The sequence below is a fragment of the Esox lucius genome, chromosome 18, assembly GCF_011004845.1.
Source record: "Esox lucius isolate fEsoLuc1 chromosome 18, fEsoLuc1.pri, whole genome shotgun sequence".
NCBI lineage: Eukaryota > Metazoa > Chordata > Actinopteri > Esociformes > Esocidae > Esox > Esox lucius.
In genome coordinates this window covers 3,931,552-3,954,207 of record NC_047586.1, presented here as the reverse complement: position 1 = coordinate 3,954,207, position 22,656 = coordinate 3,931,552, and the positions used below count along the sequence as shown (strand labels likewise).

The following is a 22,656-nucleotide window of genomic DNA, read 5'->3' as shown; positions in this document are numbered from 1 at the left end:
TGTTTCGGTTCTCCCGGAATTACATATAACATTATAGTGATTAATATGGACTTGGAACAGTAGCGTAAACCAAAAATTATATTTATTTGTAAAAAGGTTGAGAAGTACATACTGGCAGAATAACCACGTCTGAGAGCTGTTCAGACGAGAGTTTCTATTGGTCTCTCCTGTTTGAAAAAATCCCCTGAATCGATGGAACAGAAAGGCCTCAGGGTGTTCTCTCAAGTCAGGCCCAGAAAGGCAGAGCTGCTGTGTTGTGGAAGTGAAGAGGGTCAAGGTCAAAGGTTAAAGAGAGCACTGCGACAAGTCCGTTCTTACTGCGGACAGCTCCTGCTGCAGCTCCGCAGCCCGCTGCTTTAGCTCCTCCCCCTGGACCTCCTTCTGAGACAGCTCCTCCTTCAGCTGCTCTACCTGTCCAGAGAGTCGGTTAAGAACAGTACCTAGCCGCTGCCATGACGATCACCAATCAGGGGTCGGGGGGTGGGGCCGCAAGATTGTCGCGCCCACCTTGCAATTGGTTAAGCCATTTAGCAGTCACAGGGTTTAACTCACAGACCGGCACAGACAGCCAACAAGAGGAGCACATAAGAGTATATGTGGACTTTACCGTGCTGGCATGCCTTCACTACTTTAATTTGAATACATTTCAAATAAATCCAAGCTGTGTAGCAGTACAGATGAACAGTACGTGGTGTTGGCGGAGTGTTCCTTTGATACCTTGTTCTTCATGAACTTGGAGTGGGAGCGGTACACCTCCATCTGTTTCATCTCCTCCTCCCTCTCTTCAGTGCTCAGAGCCCCATTAGACTTCAGCATCTGAATCTCCTCCTCCAGGTCCCTCAGCCCACGCTCCAGAGACTGGATCTTAGAGTCCTGGAACGCACACGGAAGACGCACGTTGGAAGGGACGTGGATCAGACCAGAGACACACACATGCACACACACCCACACACACATGCACACACACACACATGCAAACACACACACACACATGCACACACACACACACACACACACATGCACACACACACACACACACACACACACATGCAAACACACATATACACGCACACACACACATGCAAACACACACACACATGCAAACACACACACACATGCAAACACACACACACACGTGCCTGACAATACACACACACAGTTGAATGTCAGCAGCAGTAATGTAACTGGTTGTAATTGAGTGTCTCAGGACAATGTATTGTTACTGAATGTCTCAAGACAACATTATGTTATTGAGTGTCTCTAGACAACATTATGTTATTGAGTGTCTCAAGACAACATACTGTTACTGAGTGTCTCAAGACAACATTGTTATTGAGTGTCTCAAGACAACATTATGTTATTGAGTGTCTCTAGACAACATTGTTATTGAGTGTCTCTAGACAACATACTTTTACTGAGTGTCTCAAGACAACATTATGTTATTGAGTGTCTCTAGACAACATTATGTTATTGAGTGTCTCTAGACAACATTATGTTACTGAGTGTCTCAAAACAACATTATGTTATTGAGTGTCTCAAGACAACATTATATTATTGAGTGTCTCAAGACAACATACTGTTACTGAGTGTCTCAAGACAACATTGTTATTGAGTGTCTCAAGACAACATTATGTTATTGAGTGTCTCTAAACAACATTATGTTATTGAGTGTCTCTAGACAACATACTGTTACTGAGTGTCTCAAGACAACATTATGTTATTTAGTGTCTCTAGACAACATTATGTTATTGAGTGTCTCTAGACAACACTTTTGTTGAGTGTCATAAGACAACAATTTTATTGAGTGTCACATACAACATACTGTTATTGAGTGTTTTAAGAAAACAATGTTATAGATTGTCACAAATCAACAATGTTATTAAGTGTTTCAAGACTTGTTAACATCATCATGTCAATCATCAATAACAATCCAAAGGGCAAATGCAAATCCTAGAATCTCGACTAGACATTGATATCTCTCTTATTCCATCTCTCTTATTACCGATTTTATTCCAGCAGATCTGAATAGCCCAAAAACACTTGTCAAACCAACTATCAAAAATACTTTTGGTGCACCCATAATTCAACATCCAGACCTCCAGTACCCCAACAGTCCACATTTTCATTGCCAAACACAGCTTATTTAACTTGTAAAATAATTATCAGGCCCTCATTGAATTAAATTTGCTGTGTTTTTCCAGGGCTACAACACAAGAATGTGTGCTGCTGGAGGTTCTGGAGGACCAGAGTTGGGAACCACTGATTCAGAAGATATACAAACACATTGGGATTGGATGGGAACCACTGATTCAGAAGATATACAGACACATTGGGATTGGATGGGAACCACTGATTCAGAAGATATACAAACACATTGGGATTGGATGGGAACCACTGATTCAGAAGATATACAGACACATTGTGATTGGATGGGAACCACTGATTCAGAAGATATACAGACACATTGGGATTGGATGGGAACCACTGATTCAAAAGATATACACACACATTGGGATTGGATGGGAACCACTGATTCAGAAGATATACAGACATTTAAATTCGAAACATCAGCATACTATCTCTGTCTCTCACCTTCATCTCAATGACGGTCTGCAGAGCCTTGGTCTTGGCTGATTCAGGGGCTCCTTCATAGCTCCTTCGGTGGAGCTCCTGGGGAGAGGGGTAGACAGCAGCATGATGATGACTAGCACTTCCCAGAGACAACCCAGGGTTAGCACCTCCCGGGGAGAACTCAGGGTTAGCACCTCCCGGGGAGAACACAGGGTTAGCACTTCCCAGGGAGAACCCAGGGTTAACACCACCCGGAGAGAATCCAGAGTTAACACCACCTGGAGAGAATGCAGGGTTAACACCATTCAGAGAGAACCCAGGGTTAGCAGCTCCGGGAGAAAAACCAGGGTTAGCACCTCCCGGAGAGAAGACTGCAGTATGGTGACCACCATCTTGACTAGGGGAGTATATATGACCCCCGTCTTGACGAAAGACAGGCTGTGGGTTACGAGGACCAGCCAGAGATATAGGGACGAAGTGTCTTCCCCGACCTCTGGGCATCACACGAGATTCCATGCCTCCATCCCACATTCTCACAAGCCAATGAAGAGAGCAAAGCTGCACTTGCTACCCAATTTAAAGGTGATTAGCTGTGTAGGCTAACGCAGCTGAAGCTAACATCCTAAGGACGACCTTAAATTCACAGTGGTTTTTCCTGCACTCGTGTAAAGCGAGAAGGAAGAGTGAGGCACACATCGAGAGAGAGAGACACGGGGAGATAAAAGAGAGAATTGTCGGGAAGAAAGATAGAGAGAGAAGGAGATCCTTTAATGGTGTCTGGATGAATGTGAATGCATCAGTGCTCCTGTTTAAAAGACAGAATGAGAGAAGGAGGTGTTCTGATGGTCTTAAGAGAACTAATGCATCTCCTCTGGTCAAGAAAGCACTACACAAAGGAAAGAGAGAGAGAGAGAGAGAGAGAGAGAGAGAGAGAGAGAGATAGAGAGCTTCTCCTGCTTCGGGCGGTGGCGGAAATGGTCAGCATAGAAAACAGACGCGCACACACACACACACACATATATATTGTCATTGGCTCTCACACAAACACATGCACACACACACACACACACAAAATGACCCTCTCTCAGACACACACACATTCACACTGGCATTGGGTCACACAGACACACCCAACAGAAATGCTCGTTTTAGGACCCATGAAACAAAGAGCGTTGTTAGCAGATCTCACTGTGAACCTCGACGGCTGCATGGTCGTATCCCAAAAAACTGTAAGAAACCTCAGCGTTACCCTTGACCCTGACCTCTCCTTTGATGAACATATAAAATATGTCTCAAGAGTTGCTTATTTTCATCTTCGAAACATTGCAAAAATCTGAAACTTTCTATCAAAAACTGATGCAGAAAAACTAATCCATGCTTTTGTTACTTCTAGTTTCTCCCACCACTTTAGGCCCCTTAGTGCCAATTGGGCATCGTTTAAATGCCACGGCCTACCTGAGCATTGTTTCTGACCATGTCCATCCCTTTATGACCACCATGTACCCATCCTCTAATGGCTACTTCCAGCAGGATAATGCACCATGTCACAAAGCTTGAATCATTTCAAATTCGTTTCTTGAACATGACAATGAGTTCACTGTACTGAAATGGCCCACAGTCACCAGATCTCAACCCAACAGAGCATCTTTGGGATGTGGTGGAACGGGAGCTTTGTGCCCTGGATGTGCATCCCACAAATCTCCATCAACTGCAAGATGCTATTCTATCATTATGGGCCAACATTTCTAAAGAATGCTTTCAGCACCTTGTTGAATAAATGCCATGTAGAATTAAGGCAGTTCTGAAGCTGAAAGGGGGTCAAACACAGTATTAGTATGGTGTTCCTAATAATCCTTTAGGTGAGTGTATATAGTAGTAACTGATACATATGACGTACAGTACATCTATATAGTAAAAATTATGACACATATGACACACAGTACATCTATATAGTATGTCTAACTCTGTATTAACCTCTCCTTGTTTTTTCCCTTCTGCAGGTATCTTTACAGCACCAGTATGTGGAGTCCACCACTTCACTTTCCATCATCACTATTTGACCATCAACAGATTGTCATGGTTCAAGGAGGGAGATGGAGGCAAACACGAAGCGGGACATCCCCTCAGGCTGGGACCGTCACACAGATGGCATTGCATCACTGAATAAAAACGGGACGGTCATTTCATCTATTGCTGGTGGGAGAAACTATGGAATGGGCTCTAATGGTATAACAGTTCAGTTGGAAATGGGAGATCAGATCTATGTACAACTATGGGTGAATTCATGGCTCTTCGACAATTATTCAAATTTCACCAACTTCAATGGTATTCTGTTGTTCACTCAGTAAAATTAGTAACTAGATTGAAATCATGGAGTCTCCTCCACATCGAGAGGGGTCAGCTGAGGTGGCTTGGGCATCTTTTTCGGATGCCTCCGGAACGCCTTCCTGGGAAGGTGTTCCGGTCCCGTCCCACCGGGAGGAGACCCAGGGGAAGACCTAGGACACGCTGGAGGGACTATGTCTCCCGGCTGGCCTGGGAACACCTCGGTGTCCCCCCGGAAGAGCTGGAGGAAGTGTCTGGGGAGAGGGAAGTCTGGGCATCTCTGCTTAGACTGCTGCCCCCGCGACCCGGCCCCGGATAAGCGGAAGAAGATGGTATGGTATGGTATGGGAGTCTAAGGCTACCAGAGGTTAATAGTATGTACAATAGTATGTAAAATCTTTCATCAAATGGGTTTTTCCCATCTATTTTATACACTCATGGCCTTTTTCATAATATCTTGACCTATTTCATAATATGATGGTGTATTTAATAATTGTATGCATTACTAAGAAATATCATACCAATATTTTAAAAAGGGGCATCATATAAATATTTCATTTTCATGGGGGCATTATAAAAAGGATTTCATAATAATCTGCAACTTAAAGTAATATATTTATTTAATTTATATTGTATATATTTAATAATTAAATTTCAACCCTTTTGGTCCTCTATATTTTTTTGGTCTGACAAACATAATTTTTGTATTTTAGCCTAAATGAGCTGTGTAAGATTTGGCATGAATCCAACTCAGCATTACTCAAAGAACATAATTGTTGACTGTAGTGGTGGCAGCATGATATTGTGGAGATGTTTCTCATTATCAGGCACATGTAAGAGATGTTTTGTATTTTTTGTGTTTTTTATGTGCATTCCACAATAACAGTACAAAAAATCCAAACATAACTGTTGAGCAAAATGTGTAGATAATTGGAACGAAATCCTGATTATAATGTATGAAAAACAACCAAACAAGGAAATGCAGAGTTTATGAAGGCACTGCCAAATCAGTTCCTTGGTATATGTTTAACTAAATCACAAAATTAATAATTATCTCAAACAATAGATAAAAGATTAACCAGTGATGACATGGTATAAACACTGAACATCACATCAGATCCTCTGTAAATATTTGACAATATAATCAAATGGCAAAAATGGAAATATATATAAGTGCTCCAGCAGAGGTGCTCTAGTCTAAAAACACAACAACATACAGATCGTTTGGGTGAAGAATGAGGGCTATCACAGCACTGCTTATGTTGCTGCTCCTAGGTCTGACTGAGGCAGATGTACAGAACATAGTCACTGAAAATGAAATTAGTTCAGAGAAACAGAACATAGTCACAGAAAATGAAATTAGTTCACTGAGACAGAACCTAGTCACAGGCAGTGACATTAGTCCAGAGAAGCAGAGCATAGTCACAGACAGTGAAATTAGTCCAGATATACAACATATGGAGGTACAAAGAAATACGAGTGAATTCCAAGGAGACTCATGGGGAAGCTGCCAGCCTGACATGTGTAAGTTACTGATGAAGATTGGTGCCATGGAGGCCAGGATGACAGCTAGTGAATCTAAAGTGGATACACTACACACCATGAATCAAGGTAACAGTTAACTTAAAATAGAATGTAATACATTTAATGAGAAAATAGAAGACATGTTGGGGATGTGTGATTGTTTAATTAAGCACGTGGTTCGCAATTGTTCAGAAAACATTCTGAAAATAAGAGTCTGACAGCTTTTTATTTATATCTACAGGTCTTGCATTGCAACTGAGAAACACTGAGACCAGACTGACCACCACAGAGATTGAGCTGAGAAACACTGAGACCAGACTGAGCACCAGTGAGAAGCAGGTGGAAGAACTGAAGGAGAATGCAGGTAACATTGTCCTCATTTATTGAATCCGTTATTCTGATATTTTAAAGATAATAAGAGTGATGACAGATCCTTCTGCATCCAGCAAAAACAACCCCCCATACACTACTCAGATGAAATAAAATACAAATCCGCCTTGCCCAAATATTCAGACCCCTGCCAAGCCTCTCAAATTACTGAACAAAAACGGTACACTGACATTTTGTTCTATTTCATACTTTCGTAAAGAACAATGAAACTCAAAATCACTAACTCAAGATCAATTATTGGAAGGAATACTGGTTAACTGTTGGGAAATATTTGTAAGATAATTTTTTTATGATCCTATTTATTACTTAATCTGTAACTCTATAATGCACTTTGATCTTCATTTTCCTTCATATTCACAGTCACCTATGATCCTTCAACAGTGAAATGCCAATGTACCATATATAATTCAGTATTATGATAGAATGTCAAGGGTCTGGGGGAGTGAAAATGACCAAGGGCGTGGTGGGCTAATTAGACACTGAACTGGCCCCTTCCACTGAGTCTGCAACGATAGAACGAAGTGGAATCCCATAAGGGACGGCATTATTTTTAAATGATCACAAATCCTCTCAAAAGAATCAACAAGCGTGCCTAATAATATGACATTTGTTTACGTCTGATATACTGCAGAGACATAACCTTACAGGTAATGCATAAACATAAATGAAGAACAATTCTAACACTACACACAATTGTAAGTTTTTCCTTGAACCAAACCCCTGCAGGGGAAATCCCAACAAACCTTTGGGTATCTATCTGACCTGGATCACACACACCACCATCTCATCTTTATTTATTTCCTTATATGGAGGCATTCTATGCTCAATCAGTAAGGATTTTTCTTAATTTTTACACAATTAAAATCTAAGAACTGCGGTGTGGAAGACAACAAATGTCGCAAAAAAGTGTAAATGATAAAATATGTATTTTACTCAAACCCACCAGAGACCTTCCGTTTTTTGCCCCCCTCTGGTAAAGATAAATTTTACAGATAATAACTGCATCTTAGAAGTATAAAACCTTCTCCCGCTCCATGTATCAGTCAAAGAACAGGTGGTCTTCTCAGCTGGATTTGGATTTGATGGTAACTACGGACCCTTCAACACTGTGGTAAACCTGGTCTACAAAAAGGTCTTCATCAACATTGGCAACGGTTACAACCAGAACACAGGTACTCTACACGCTGAGGAATGCAGACACCTGATCTATAGTAGAAGCTAATACAGTATATCTATATAGTAGGAACTATGATACAGATGACATACAGTACATCTATATAGTAGGAACTATGATACAGATGACATACAGTACATCTATATAGTAGGAACTATGATACAGGTGACATACAGTACATCTATATAGTAGGAACTATGATACATATGACATACAGTACATCTATATAGTAGGAACTATGATACAGATGACATACAGTACATCTATATAGTAGGAACTATGATACAGATGACATACAGTACATCTATATAGTAGGAACTATGATACATATGACATACAGTACATCTATATAGTAGGAACTATGATACAGATGACATACAGTACATCTATATAGTAGGAACTATGATACAGTACATCTATATAGTAGGAACTATGATACAGATGACATACAGTACATCTATATAGTAGGAACTATGATACATATGACATACAGTACATCTATATAGTAGGAACTATGATACAGATGACATACAGTACATCTATATAGTAGGAACTATGATACAGTACATCTATATAGTAGGAACTATGATACAGATGACATACAGTACATCTATATAGTAGGAACTATGATACATATGACATACAGTACATCTATATAGTAGGAACTTTGATCACACATTTAAGTGGTCATATCTCCCCTTTCTATGTATATAACTATAGTTTCTTCCTGTATTAGTGTGTTTAACTATAATATGTCTTATAATATGCACTATTGTGTTAATAAGTTTGCATACCCTGGCAGAAATTGTGACAATTTGGCACTGAAAAAATTACATGTATTATATTTCAGGATAGTGATCATATTTAGCCATTTATTATCACATAGTTGTTTGGCTCCTTTTTAAATCATAATGATAACAGAAAGAAAGTTTACATACCCTTGAATATGTGGCCTTGTTACAGACACACAAGGTGACACACAGGTGAAAATGGCAATTAAAAGTGAATTTCCCACACCTGTGGCTTTTTAAATTGCAATTAGTGTCTGTGTATAAATAGTCAATGAGTTTGTTAGCTCTCATGTGGATGCACTGAGCAGGCTAGAAACTGAGCCATGGGGAGCAGAAAAGAACTGTCAAATGACCTGCGTAAAAAGGTAATGGAACGTTATAAAGATGGAAAAGGATATAAAAAGATATCCAAAGCCTTTCAAATGCCAGTCAGTACTGTTCAATCACTAATTAAGAAGTGGAAAATTTGGGTCACTCTTGGTACCAAGCCAAGGTCAGGTAGACCAAGAAAGATTTCAGCCAAAACTGCCAGAAGAATTGTTTGGGATACAAAGAAAAACCCACAGGTAACCTCAGGAGAAATACAGGGTTCTCTGTGGTGGTTTTAAGGAGCACAATACAACGATACTTAAACAAAAATTAGATGCATTGTCGAGTTGCCAGAAAGAAGCCTTTACCGCACCAATGCCATAAAAAATCCTGGTTACAATATGCCAGAGAACACCTTGACACAGCTCATAGCTTCTGGCACACTGTAATTTGGAGTGACAAGACCAAAACAGAGCTTTATGGTCACAACCATAAGCGCTATGTTTGGAGACGGGTCAACAAGGCCTAAAGTGAACAAAATATCATCCCCACTGTGAAGCATGGTGGTGACTCACTGATGTTTTGGGGGTGTGTGAGCTCTAAAGGCACGGGGGAATCTTGTGAAAATTTATGGCAAGATGAATGCAGCATGTTATCAGAAAATACTGGCAGAAAATATGCATTCTTCTGCACGAAAGTTACGCATGGGACACTCTTGGACTTTCCAGCACAACAATGACCCAAAGCAAAAGGCCTAGTTGACCCTCCAGTGGTTACAGCAGAAAAAGGTGAAGGTTCTGGAGTGGCCATCACAGTATCCTGATTCTGTTACGACCTACATTTGAACATGAATCCCGTAAGAAATAAAATATGTGTTATATTGGACTAATTCTCAGAGTGTATGCAAACTTTTGAGCACAACTGCATGTCTATAGCTCTGTATTAACCTCTCCTTGTTCTTCCTCTTCTGCAGGTATCTTTACAGCACCAGTACATGGAGTCTACCACTTCACTTTCCATCATCACTATTGGGACAAATACAGATGTCATGCATCACTGAATAAAAACGGGATGGTCATTTCATCTATTGCTGGTGGGAATGGCTATGGAATGGGCTCTAATGGTATCACAGTTCAGTTGGAGGTGGGAGATCAGGTCTATGTACGTCTATGGGAGGATTCATGGCTCTACGACACTGAACCACATTTCAGCAACTTCAATGGCATTCTGTTGTTCACTCAGTAATCTGAGTAACTAGATTGAAATCATGGAGTCTAAGGCTACCAGAGGTTAATAGTATGTACAATGTTGGTTAATTATATACCATACACTGTTTATGATTGGTTACACCTGTGCAGATCTAAATAACCCTTGGGATTAAATAAAAGTGAATAAATATCGGCATAATCTTCTGTTGATCTCAATGTCAGAATGTATTGCAGGCTTCCTTGGTTCATTGGTTTAGACCACACATCCAGACCACAATCCAGACATGAGGTCCCTGTGCATTTTGGTTTGATTTAAAATGGCCACAATGATGCAGCAATGCAGTGACCATAACCACTGCCCCCTACAGAATCTCACTGTTCCTACATGTCTTTACCACTACCCTCTACAGAATCCCACTGTTCCTACATGTCTTTACCACTGCCCCCTACAGAATCCCACTGTTCCTCATGTCTTTACCACTGCCCCCTACAGAATCCCACTGTTCCTACATGTCTTTTCCACTGCCCTCTACAGAATCCCACTGTTCCTACATGTCTTTACCATTGCCCCCTACAGAATCCCACTGTTCCTACGTCTTTACCACTGCCCCCTACAGAATCCCACTGTTCCTACATGTCTTTACCACTGCCCCCTACAGAATCCCACTGTTCCTACATGTCTTTACCACTGCCCCCTACAGAATCCCACTGTTCCTACATGTCTTTACCACTGCCCCCTACAGAATCCCACTGTTCCTATGTCTTTACCACTGCCCCCTACAGAATCCCACTGTTCCTACGTCTTTACCACTGCCCTCTACAGAATCCCACTGTTCCTACGTCTTTACCACTGCCCCCTACAGAATCCCACTGTTCCTACATGTCTTTACCACTGCCCCCTACAGAATCCCACTGTTCCTACATGTCTTTTCCACTGCCCCCTACAGAAACTCACTGTTCCTACATGTCTTTACCACTGCCCCCTACAGAATCCCACTGTTCCTACGTCTTTACCACTGCCCCCTACAGAATCCCACTGTTCCTACATGTCTTTACCACTGCCCCCTACAGAATCCCACTGTTCCTACGTCTTTACCACTGCCCCCTACAGAATCCCACTGTTCCTCCATGTCTTTACCACTGCCCCCTACAGAATCCCACTGTTCCTACATGTCTTTACCACTGCCCCCTACAGAATCCCACTGTTCCTACGTCTTTACCACTGCCCCCTACAGAATCCCACTGTTCCTACATGTCTTTACCACTGCCCCCTACAGAATCCCACTGTTCCTACATGTCTTTACCACTGCCCCCTACAGAATCCCACTGTTCCTACATGTCTTTACCACTGCCCCCTACAGAATCCCACTGTTCCTATGTCTTTACCACTGCCCCCTACAGAATCCCACTGTTCCTACGTCTTTACCACTGCCCTCTACAGAATCCCACTGTTCCTACGTCTTTACCACTGCCCCCTACAGAATCCCACTGTTCCTACATGTCTTTACCACTGCCCCCTACAGAATCCCACTGTACGTCTTTACCACTGCCCCCTACAGAATCCCACTGTTCCTCCATGTCTTTACCACTGCCCCCTACAGAATCCCACTGTTCCTACATGTCTTTACCACTGCCCCCTACAGAATCCCACTGTTCCTACATGTCTTTACCACTGCCCCCTACAGAATCCCACTGTTCCTACATGTCTTTACCACTGCCCCCTACAGAATCCCACTGTTCCTACATGTCTTTACCACTGCCCCCTACAGAATCCCACTGTTCCTACATGTCTTTACCACTGCCCCCTACAGAATTCCACTGTTCCTACATGTCTTTACCACTGCCCTCTACAGAATCCCACTGTTCCTCATGTCTTTACCACTACCCCCTATAGAATCCCACTGTTCCTACGTCTTTACCACTGCCCCCTACAGAATCTCACTGTTCCTACATGTCTTTACCACTGCCCCCTACAGAATCTCACTGTTCCTACATGTCTTTACCACTGCCCCCTATTGGCTCCCACTGTTCCTACATGTCTTTACCACTGCCTCCTATTGGCTCCCACTGTTCCTACATGCCTTTACCACTGACCAGGGGGACAATTTGGAGGGGACCATTACATTACATTTTCTCAAGAGCTATTCCTGATTGGGACACCAAACGTAGTGCTGTGATGCTGTTTTAGTTTGCACCCTCGGTTTGCTCGGTACTGTAGCTCTGCAAATTCAGGTATTGTGTGTGAACCCTACCAACATAAAACATACTTACTCAATGTTAGCTAGGTGCATAAAATGCCTTTCAGACGGTAGACACGAACACTGTCACCTTGCCAACTAAGGAAAACTACATTGCATTGCAAGCTCCTCTCATTGCATATAGTATTGCCATTTGTACTGCATTTGCCTTCATTTCACATCTAAACATTTCACTTGTAATATATACATACTTAATTGTTGTACATTTTCTGCCCTGTTCTGAGGTTTGCTAACTGCATTTCGTTGTACTGTACTTGTTCAATGACAATAAAGTTGAATCTAATCTAACTGATTCAAAATCAAACAGCTACAAACACTGGGTGATGTTAATGCAGCTAGCTAGTAAAAGTTAGCTAATGGCTAGCTAACAAAGTGTAACATGTAATTCAATGCAGGCTGGGTTATAAATGTGTTTTATTGTATTGAGCGGTAAAAGTAAAGACATTTCTAAAATATCCTTTGTTATTTTAGAAAAGGGGTGGGGGTGGGGGGAACAAATCAAAGTTTTCCTTTCCCCCCCGGAATTTCCCCCTATGCTACTGCCTCCTACAGAATCCCACTGTTCCTAGGTCTTGTCAAACAAAAGTAAAGAAAACTAAATGGAAGGGACCTACTTGAACTTAACATTTCAGAACCAGAACGTTTTGGTTGGTATAATGAAACAGCCTTATCAACACCTCAATTGAGATTCGTCTTTCCAGACATTTGCGTCAGGACAGTGAGACTGGTGACCAAACATACAGCGCCGATTCAGTTCAGATTAGTCTGTCCAGACATATGCATCAGGACAGTGAGACTGTCCAACATACAGCAATGCCATACAAGGGCAAACCTCTGTGTCTCTCTGTCTCTCTCAGAACGGGTCAACGGAGATGAGTCATTCCTACTGGAACCAAAGCAGATGGTATTTTTAGACATATAATGGAGAAGGGCTTTGACTCTGTGTGGCCCAGCTGTGTGGTATACCCCAGGCAACAGAGCTACGCCACACGGAGTCAAACACTCGAAGGTCAGTACAGGGTCAAACCTTAAGGACACGGTTGTCAACGGGACTTGGACAGGCTAGTGTCCATACATACTGATACATGCATACAATACCCACGCATACTGATGTGAAACTACAATACCCACGCATACTGATGTGAAACTATAGTACCCATGCATACTGATGTGAAACTACAATACCCACGCATACTGATGTGAGACTACAAAACCCATGCATACTGATGTGAAACTATAGTACCCATGCATACTGATGTGAAACTACAAAACCCACGCATACTGATGTGAAACTACAAAACCCACGCATACTGATGTGAAACTATAGTACCCATGCATACTGATGTGAAACTACAAAACCCACGCATACTGATGTGAAACTATAGTACCCATGCATACTGATGTGAAACTACAAAACCCACGCATACTGATGTGAAACTACAAAACCCATGCATACTGATGTGAAACTATAGTACCCATGCATACTGATGTGAACCTACAAAACCCACGCATACTGATGTGAAACTACACATCCTACGCATACTGATGTGAAACTATAGTACCCATGCATACTGATGTGAAACTATAGTACCCATGCATACTGATGTGAAACAACAAAACCCACGCATACTGATGTGAAACTATAGTACCCATGCATACTGATGTGAAACTACAGTGCCCATGCATACTGAAGTGAAACTACAAGACCCACACATACCGATGAGAAACTACAAGACCCACACATACTGATGTGAAACTACAAAACCCACGCATACTGATGTGAAACTACAAAACCCACACTTTCTGATGTGAAACTACAAAACCCACACTTTCTGATGTGAAACTACAATGCCCAGGCATACTGATGTGAAACAACAAAACCCACTCATACTGATGTGAAACTACAAAACCCACTCATACTGATGTGAAACGACAATACCCAGGCATGCTGACCTAAGACTGCATTAAACACACAGCAATGTAGAGAGCCTCTACTGATTTAAGTTAAGTAAGGCCCAGTCCCAATGTCCCCCCTAAACCCTAAGCCCTGAACCCTCACAGACTAAACTGACGTCACCTGGTAAGTGATTGAGTGCAAGAGGCTACAAGGGCTCTAAATGCCACAAATAGTAATGGGACAGCACTTTGCAACTTTATTATGTTACCTTGATGATGCTGAAACATGTTGCACACTATTGTGAATTTGGGACTTTTTATTTTACGTTTTCTACTTTCTTTCGTGGCCAAGGCACTTAACAGAACGACTGCCTGATTTAAACGTCTTGCAGCCTCTTTCCCTACTAGGTTGACAAGAGGTAATTGTCAATAATGATCTATATTTGTCAATAATGAATGTACTATTTTTGGTCAAAACAGCATCACACACAGTTCAGGCTATATGAACCATCAGTGAGATTTGCGTCTATACCTAGATACAAACCTTTATTTTTCTAACCATGTTAACGTCAGGGTAGGTTGCTCCTTCCATGCTTGTTTGTTCACCGTTCTTCTTTCTTCTCTTATAAGGCAGGTTTGCCGGGATTTTTCTCTCGCTTCCGGGCTTCCCCTGGTAACCTCCCGTGTTTCATGTCACAACACTATTAACTGTGGGCAATTCCCTCAAGCAAAATCTACGGAGAAGTCTTACGAAAAGGGCGCATAAAGGGCTCAAAATGTCTGCCAGAGAGCCCTCGCACACTTGACGATTGGAGAGTGGGACAGCCCTAAGCCCCCACAGACTTACTGAGAACGCGCTTCAAAAGTCTGTGAGTCTGTGAGTGTGGACATCGGGATTAAGTTTGTGTCCCTAAAGAGTCCGGTTAGTCGGGGCAGAGGAGAGAGCTTTTTGATCAGATATTGTCTGACACTGAGTCATCAGTATCACATTTTGGCCATAAAGCGTCATTTATAGCATTCAGGAGATATGCTTCCTGAAGACACAAAGCACTAAGTATAATGTTAATCCATCTGCAGAATATGTATGAGAGAATATGTCCATGGCATTGGTAGGTACCTGTTGGTACTGGAAAGACACAATCAATTCATCTTCTTCCCACTAGATGTCAGAGTGGTCCTAAAGTTGCTCTTAGGTGGAAGGAGGTTACGGGTGTCCGTGCTACTGCCTGACTAGAATGCTGAACAAGGTATGAGGAAAGAACGGATAGCTGAGTGTTGGAGTTAGTCGAGGGCTGTGCTGGAAGAATGGAGGGAGCGAAGACAGACATATGGGGCGGAAGAGAAAAGGATGATTTCCGACCTATCAATGCTAATTCTCCCTCTTTCTTCCCGCTCCTTCTCTCCTCTCGCTCTTTCTCTCTAATAATTTTGTATTTTCTGACTGGCTCATGACACGCTTTGTGCAAACTGTCTGTGTGACATCTTGCATTCTAGTATTTTTGGCCACTGCATATATAAGGGTATAAAAACACATACTGTGTCATGGATGTGGCACGTCAAAACCACACACTTTCAAACTTGGAATTTCATGGCAACCTGAGGTTGATATTGATTCAACTTGTAGCTAGTTTTATGCACACACTTTACGCATCCAGCTAGAAATTTGAGTTTCAAAAAAGTTTTTATTATTTACAACAGTCTCGGACTGTGTCTTTAAATGCATAATTAATATATTTGCTAAGCATTACTAATCTTCTTTGTCTGAGAAAGTTGCATTCTTGCGACATAAGAGTGCTAGCTGACCAACTCCCCCAAAACTTTACAGCCCTCTGAATTCTTAGTGGGCTATGTATTCATGTCAACATCAAAACACCAGGCTATTTACACTAACACAAGCATTATGGTGAGGTCATTTCACCTTCATTTTTTATTTTAATTTCATAATTTTAACAGTGCAAATAGCTATCTCTTTCAAAGTTGTATACAGTATTGTAGGATTATTTCTTCTGACCCAATTAGCACACACCTAGGATGCCATTCCAGTTCTTGGGGGTCAGACAGAAATCAGACGCAGGAGTACAAGATCATATCCCCACAGGACAATATAATACGTCATGCATAATAAGGTCTTTGTCTCTTCACAGTCCACAAAGTGCCCGCTAGGTGTCTTTTGTTTAATCTGATTTTATAAGTAGCTTCCCTGAGGTCACGCCCTGTCTGCATGTCTGGCTGGTCTCTTCTGGACCAAGGGACCCTGCGAGTGACTAGGCCAACCCAAGGGAAGGAACTTTGACCTGTAAAATGTGTCTGGACGATGCTACATGACTAAAATAAGTAGAAAATCAGGGCTGAATTGAAAATAACTGCAAATATCCCTTCACGTCTACAGTGTCGGTTTACAGCCGTCGGGAGGTTGGACAGGAATGTTGTCTGGAATGTGGCTAGCACTGCAGCGTTGACCTGGTGAAAACACTGACGGAACACTACTTCCTGTCCCTTCCCTCATGCCCACTCCCTCAGACATTCCCACATTCCACTTATCCTAACCCTAACCACTTACTCTAACTTAAAAGTTAACCTCAATAACTTAGCCATTCCGCCTAAACTTAACCTAACCCTAAAAGTAGCCTCAATTCCAACACTTGCCCCAATCATGAGTTTCAACATAAACCTAACCCATAAACAGAAAGAAATAACCCTTTCCCAGACCGGCTAAAACCCCCTGTGGGGACCTATTTTCCAGGTTTCGCCCATCTATGTGGGGACCTCTGTTCCCGATACGCATTGTTCCACCTGGATCACACACACACACACACACAGACAGACGTGCTCTCACCTCTCGTAGGGAGCTGGTCTCCTTGTCCTTCTGCTCCAGCAGGCCGTCCAGGTGGTGGATGTGCATCTCCGCCTCCGCCAACCTCCTGGTCCTCTCATGGTCCTCCTCCGTGGCCTTCGCTGACAACCCTAGAACACACGGCACAGTGGTTTGGTTGTGTGTGTGTGTGTGTGTGTGTGTGTGAGAGCTGAATGTGGTGGTGTATGCCGTGCACGTTATTAGTTGTGTTTCATTCGAGGACTTGAGCATCGGCAGACATTATCGAGGGGACACAGGACATCAGACGGAACGTGTACCCAGACATCATGCTGCCAACGGAAGTTGATTAAATGTTGATGATCATTTCTTGAATTTCCAGATAAGCCCCGGGGGAGGCGCTGATCTTTGAAATGGTCTGCCGATTTGACTGGCGAATGGAGGAGACTTTTCAAACACCAGCCCTATAACCCCCCCAAACACCAGCCCTATAACCCCCCCTAAACACCAGCCCTATAACACCCCCTAAACACCAGCCCTATAACCCCCCCAAACACCAGCCCTATAACCCCCCCAAACACCAGCCCTATAACACCCCCTAAACACCAGCCCTATAACCCCCCCAAACACCAGCCCTATAACCCCCCCTAAACACCAGCCCTATAACACCCCCTAAACACCAGCCCTATAACACCCCCAAACACCAGCCCTATAACCCCCCAAACACCAGACCTATAACCCCCCCTAAACACCAGCCCTATAACCCCCCCAAACACCAGCCCTATAACCCCCCCAAACACCAGCCCTATAAACCCCCCTAAACACCAGCCCTATAACACCCCCTAAACACCAGCCCTATAACCCCCCCAAACACCAGCCCTATAACACCCCCTAAACACCAGCCCTATAACCCCCCCAAACACCAGCCCTATAACCCCCCCTAAACACCAGCCCTATAACACCCCCTAAACACCAGCCCTATAACACCCCCAAACACCAGCCCTATAACCCCCCAAACACCAGACCTATAACCCCCCCTAAACACCAGCCCTATAACCCCCCCAAACACCAGCCCTATAACCCCCCCAAACACCAGCCCTATAACCCCCCCTGAACACCAGCCCTATAACACCCCCTAAACACCAGCCCTATAACCCCCCCTAAACACCAGCCCTATAACCCCCCCTAAACACCAGCCCTATAACCCCCCCTAAACACCAGCCCTATAACACCCCCTAAACACCAGCCCTATAACCCCCCCTAAACACCAGCCCTATAACCCCCCCTAAACACCAGCCCTATAACACCCCCTAAACACCAGCCCTATAACCCCCCCTAAACACCAGCCCTATAACCCCCCCTAAACACCAGCCCCTCATATCACTCCCTAAACACCAGCTCATCCCCAAAACGTCCATTGATTCATAACAAGCGGACGATGGCCTGGATAACCTTGCAATGATTAAATTCAAAGTTCGCTACCAACAGCAATGAACATCTTTAAATCAACAATCTTGTTGTGTGTGTTTGTGTGTATGTTTGTGTGTATGTTTGTGTGTGTACCTTTGCTCTGCAGCATTTCCAGTAGTTTCTTGATGGACTCATCCCTGGCCCCCAGCGTCTGTTTCTGGGTGTCGATTCTCAGTTCCATCTCCTCCAGGGTCTTCCTCAAGAGGAACAACTCTTTGGCCTGAAGGTCACAGTCAGGTCAGTTAACTTGATCCAAATGAATATTCTTAATAATGTACATAATAATAACAACCACAATGGTTTTATATTTTCTTTGTAAATTATTTTAATAAAAATCTAATAAACAGCTCATATTTCAGGGTCATTATTATATTACTGTTATTATTGTACACCGATAAGCCATGACATGATGACCACCTGCCTAAAATTGTGTAGGTCCCCCTTTTGCCACAAAAACAGCCCTGACCCGTCGAGGCATGGACTCCACTAGACCTATGAAGGTGTGCTGTGGTATCTGGCACCAAGACGTTAGCAGTCCTGCAAGTTGCGAGGTGGGGCCTCCATGGATCGGACTTGTTGTTCCAGCACATCCCACAGAGGCTTGACTGGATTGAGATCTGGGGAATTTGGAGGCCAAGTCAACACCTTGAATTTGTTGGTGTGTTCCTCAAACCATTCCTAAACCATTTTTGATTTGTGGCAGGGCGCATTATCCTGCTGAAAGATGCCAATGCCATCAGGGAATACCGTTGCCATGAAAGGGTGCACATGGTCTGCAACAATGCTCAGGTAGGTGGTACGTGTCAAAGTAACATCCACATGAATGGCAGGACCCAAGGTTTCCCAGCAGAACATTGCCCAAAGCATCACACTGCCTCCACCGGCTTGCCTCCTTCCCATAGTGCATCCTGGTGCCATGTGTTCTCCAGATAAGCGACGCACACGCCCCCGGACCTCCAAGATATGTAAAGGGAAACATGATTCATCAGACCAGGCCACCTTTTTCTATTGCTCCATGGTCCAGGATTGATACTCACGTACCCATTGTAGGCGCTTTCGGCAGTGGACAGGGGTCAGCATGGGCACCCTGACTGGTCTGGGGCTACGCAGCCCCATCCGCAACAAACTGTGATGCACTGTGTTCTGACATCTTTCTATCAGAACCAGCATTAACCTTTTCAGCAATGTGAGCTACAGTAGCTCGTCTGTTGGATCGGACCTCACGGGCCAGCCTTCACTCCCCACATGCATCAATGGTCCTTGGCCACCCATGTCCCTGTCACCGGTTCACCGCTTTAACTTCCTTGGACCACTTTTGATAGGTACTGACCGCTGCAGTTTTGGAGATGTTCTGACCCAGTCGTCTAGCCATCACAGTTTGGCCCTTGTCGAAGTCCCTAAGATCCTTACACTTGCCCATTTTTCCTGCTTCTAACGCATTAATGTTGAGGACAAAATGTTCACTTGCTGCCTAATATATCCAACCCAATGACAGGTGCCATGATAACGATATTATCAGTGTTATTCACTTCACCTGTCAGTGGTCATAATGATATGGCTGATCGGTGTATTAAAGCATAATTCAATAATAATAATAATATTCCAGTGTCATTATTAAATTATAATTAGTATATTCATTAATAATTAATATGCATTACTAATCAACTGACGTCTGAACAACCACCTGCTACAAAGAATGTCCACACCTGGACGTGTCTCTACCCACAGAAGGACAATTCAACCATTGTGGCCTTCATCTTTCTGATGAAAACCAATTTCAGAAAACTTTACACTTCTTTACTAAACAACAGCATCTGCTTTCCGGTTGTGCATTCTAAAAACATGGTCTCCCTCAACTCCTCCCATGTCTCCCACAACAGAAACATCTCTGGCCTGCAGGTTTGATTCAGTCACTTTTTATTTATATCCAGTAGTTCACTTGGCCGTCATTCAAATTAAAGAAGCATCAGCATGACAATGTAGACATGTAGGCCACTAGCGTTTACATCAACATTTTCCTCATGCTCATTCAAAACCCTGTACTTCCTGTCCCAGGGGGTGGGGGGCGGGCAAAGCCACAAATGTATTGTGGTCCTAGCAACGCCTCTGCTCTAACCCCTAACCCCTAACCACCTAACCCTAAACCACTAACCCTAAACCACCTAACCCATAACCCTAAACCACCTAAACCATAACCCTAAACCACCTAACCCATAACCCTAAACCACCTAACCCATAACCCTAAACCCCTAACCCATAACCCTAAACCACCTAACCCATAACCCTAAACCCCTAACCCATAACCCTAAACCCCTAACCCATAACCCTAAACCCCTAACCCATAACCCTAAACCATCTAACCCATAACCCTAAACCACCTAACCCATAACCCTAAACCATCTAACCCATAACCCTAAACCCCTAACCCCCAGTAAATTGTGGGTATGCGCAAACATAGCAGATGAAAGCAGTTCTGATATATGCATGTGGACCTGACCTGTCGTTCGTGCTCGGCGTGGAGCCGGTGGAAGTTCTCCTCCGTGGGTTCATAAGACAGCGGTTCTCCAGGACGGCCTCCGCCACAGTCCTGCTGGAACAACTGGTTCAGATCTCTCTGGATCCTCAGCTCGTCCTGCAGAGCCTGAACGGTCATCTGGAGATGCTGGCCGGAAACAGGAGGACAGATGGGAACCGTGATTAGTAAAGGAGTAACATCAACAAGTTGACCATCAAGGAATCAAGTGGTGTCTGTGTCTGCTCAGTTACAGGGAAACTTTGGCAATTACTATACGTATATTGGGTACTCTGAAGTCTTGGATTGTGATTGGCTGGAAGCTGTGGTATATCAAGCATTCACAACTGACCCAGTGTCCCTCCGTTACGTGTCTAAGGCCTTGGAAATTCACACGCGTTAATATTAGTATCCAGGACTCCAACAGCCACCTGCAATCAGCTAACAGACGGGGGCCATTGGAGGTCTTCCTGTCGGCTTTTGGTATAATTTACAGTTCACCAAGCCTGACCATTTTCACCCCCCTCCCTCCCTCCCCTCCTCCCTCCCTCCCTCCCTCCCTGTCTCTTTCCATCTGTCTTTTCCCTCTCGGTTACTCTCTCAATATCATCTCTCACTCTCTTTCTTACCTCAGTCTCACACTCTCTGTTCCCTATCTCTCCCTCACTTTCTCTCCATTGACCCCCCCCCCCCTTCTCTCTCTCTCTTTCTCTCGGCACTGAGGGGGCAGTGTGCCTTGATTCCACAGGCGACCCGGTTACCAAGCAACATTAGCCATCTGTGTGTGTCACTACAGTCAGTTTTTCTAAAACACATCAACCCACACAGGACCGGTTAGAACAGACCAGGGCACAGATACCCAGGAAAAGACAGGAGGAGATAAGGATGAGAGGAAGAGCAAAAGCCCAAAATGATAACCCCATTCCCCAATCCTTAACCAGCCCCATTCGCCAACTAACCCCATTCCCCAACTAACCCCACCCCCAACTAACCCCACTCCCAACTAACCCCTAACTAACCCCAATGCCCAACTAACCCCAACCACACCCCCAACCCCTACCTAACCCCAATTCCCAACTAACCCCAGCACCCAACTACCCCCAACTAACCCCAACCCCGAACTAACCCCAATGCCCAACTAACCCCAATCCCCAACTAACCCCAACCCCGAACTAACCCCAATGCCCAACTAACTCCAGCACCCAACTAACCCCAACCCCAAACTAACCCCCATGCCCAACTAACCCCAACCCTTAACTAAACCCAATTCCCAACTAACCCCAACCCCAAACTAACCCCAACCCCTAATTAAATAACTATATTTTATACTGACATAATATGAAAGATTTTTAAACACCAGGTTACTTCAAATCAAACCATGGCATGGGGCCTCCAAAGATTAATTAAGAAATTAAC

General features: G+C 43.6%; 1 protein-coding gene across 14 annotated transcripts in view; it reads right to left on the bottom strand.

The window, feature by feature from the left end:
* Positions 1-22,656, bottom strand: part of LOC105024897 (ELKS/Rab6-interacting/CAST family member 1) — a 254,096-nt gene that overhangs the window by 198,354 nt on the left and 33,086 nt on the right. For 10 of the 14 annotated variants that reach the window (XM_034287688.1, XM_029114443.2, XM_034287690.1 and 7 more), the window contains 6 exons: positions 21,226-21,390; positions 18,822-18,948; positions 17,283-17,410; positions 2,593-2,670; positions 718-873; positions 319-411 (listed from right to left, as the gene is read on the bottom strand). In XM_034287688.1, coding sequence (XP_034143579.1) covers positions 319-411; positions 718-873; positions 2,593-2,670; positions 17,283-17,410; positions 18,822-18,948; positions 21,226-21,390 — 747 coding nt within the window. Of the gene's footprint in view, positions 1-318; positions 412-717; positions 874-2,592; positions 2,671-17,282; positions 17,411-18,821; positions 18,949-21,225; positions 21,391-21,592; positions 21,702-22,656 lie in introns of those variants that run through there. The other 4 variants (XM_034287691.1, XM_029114447.2, XM_029114450.2 and 1 more) reach the window with 2 other exon arrangements.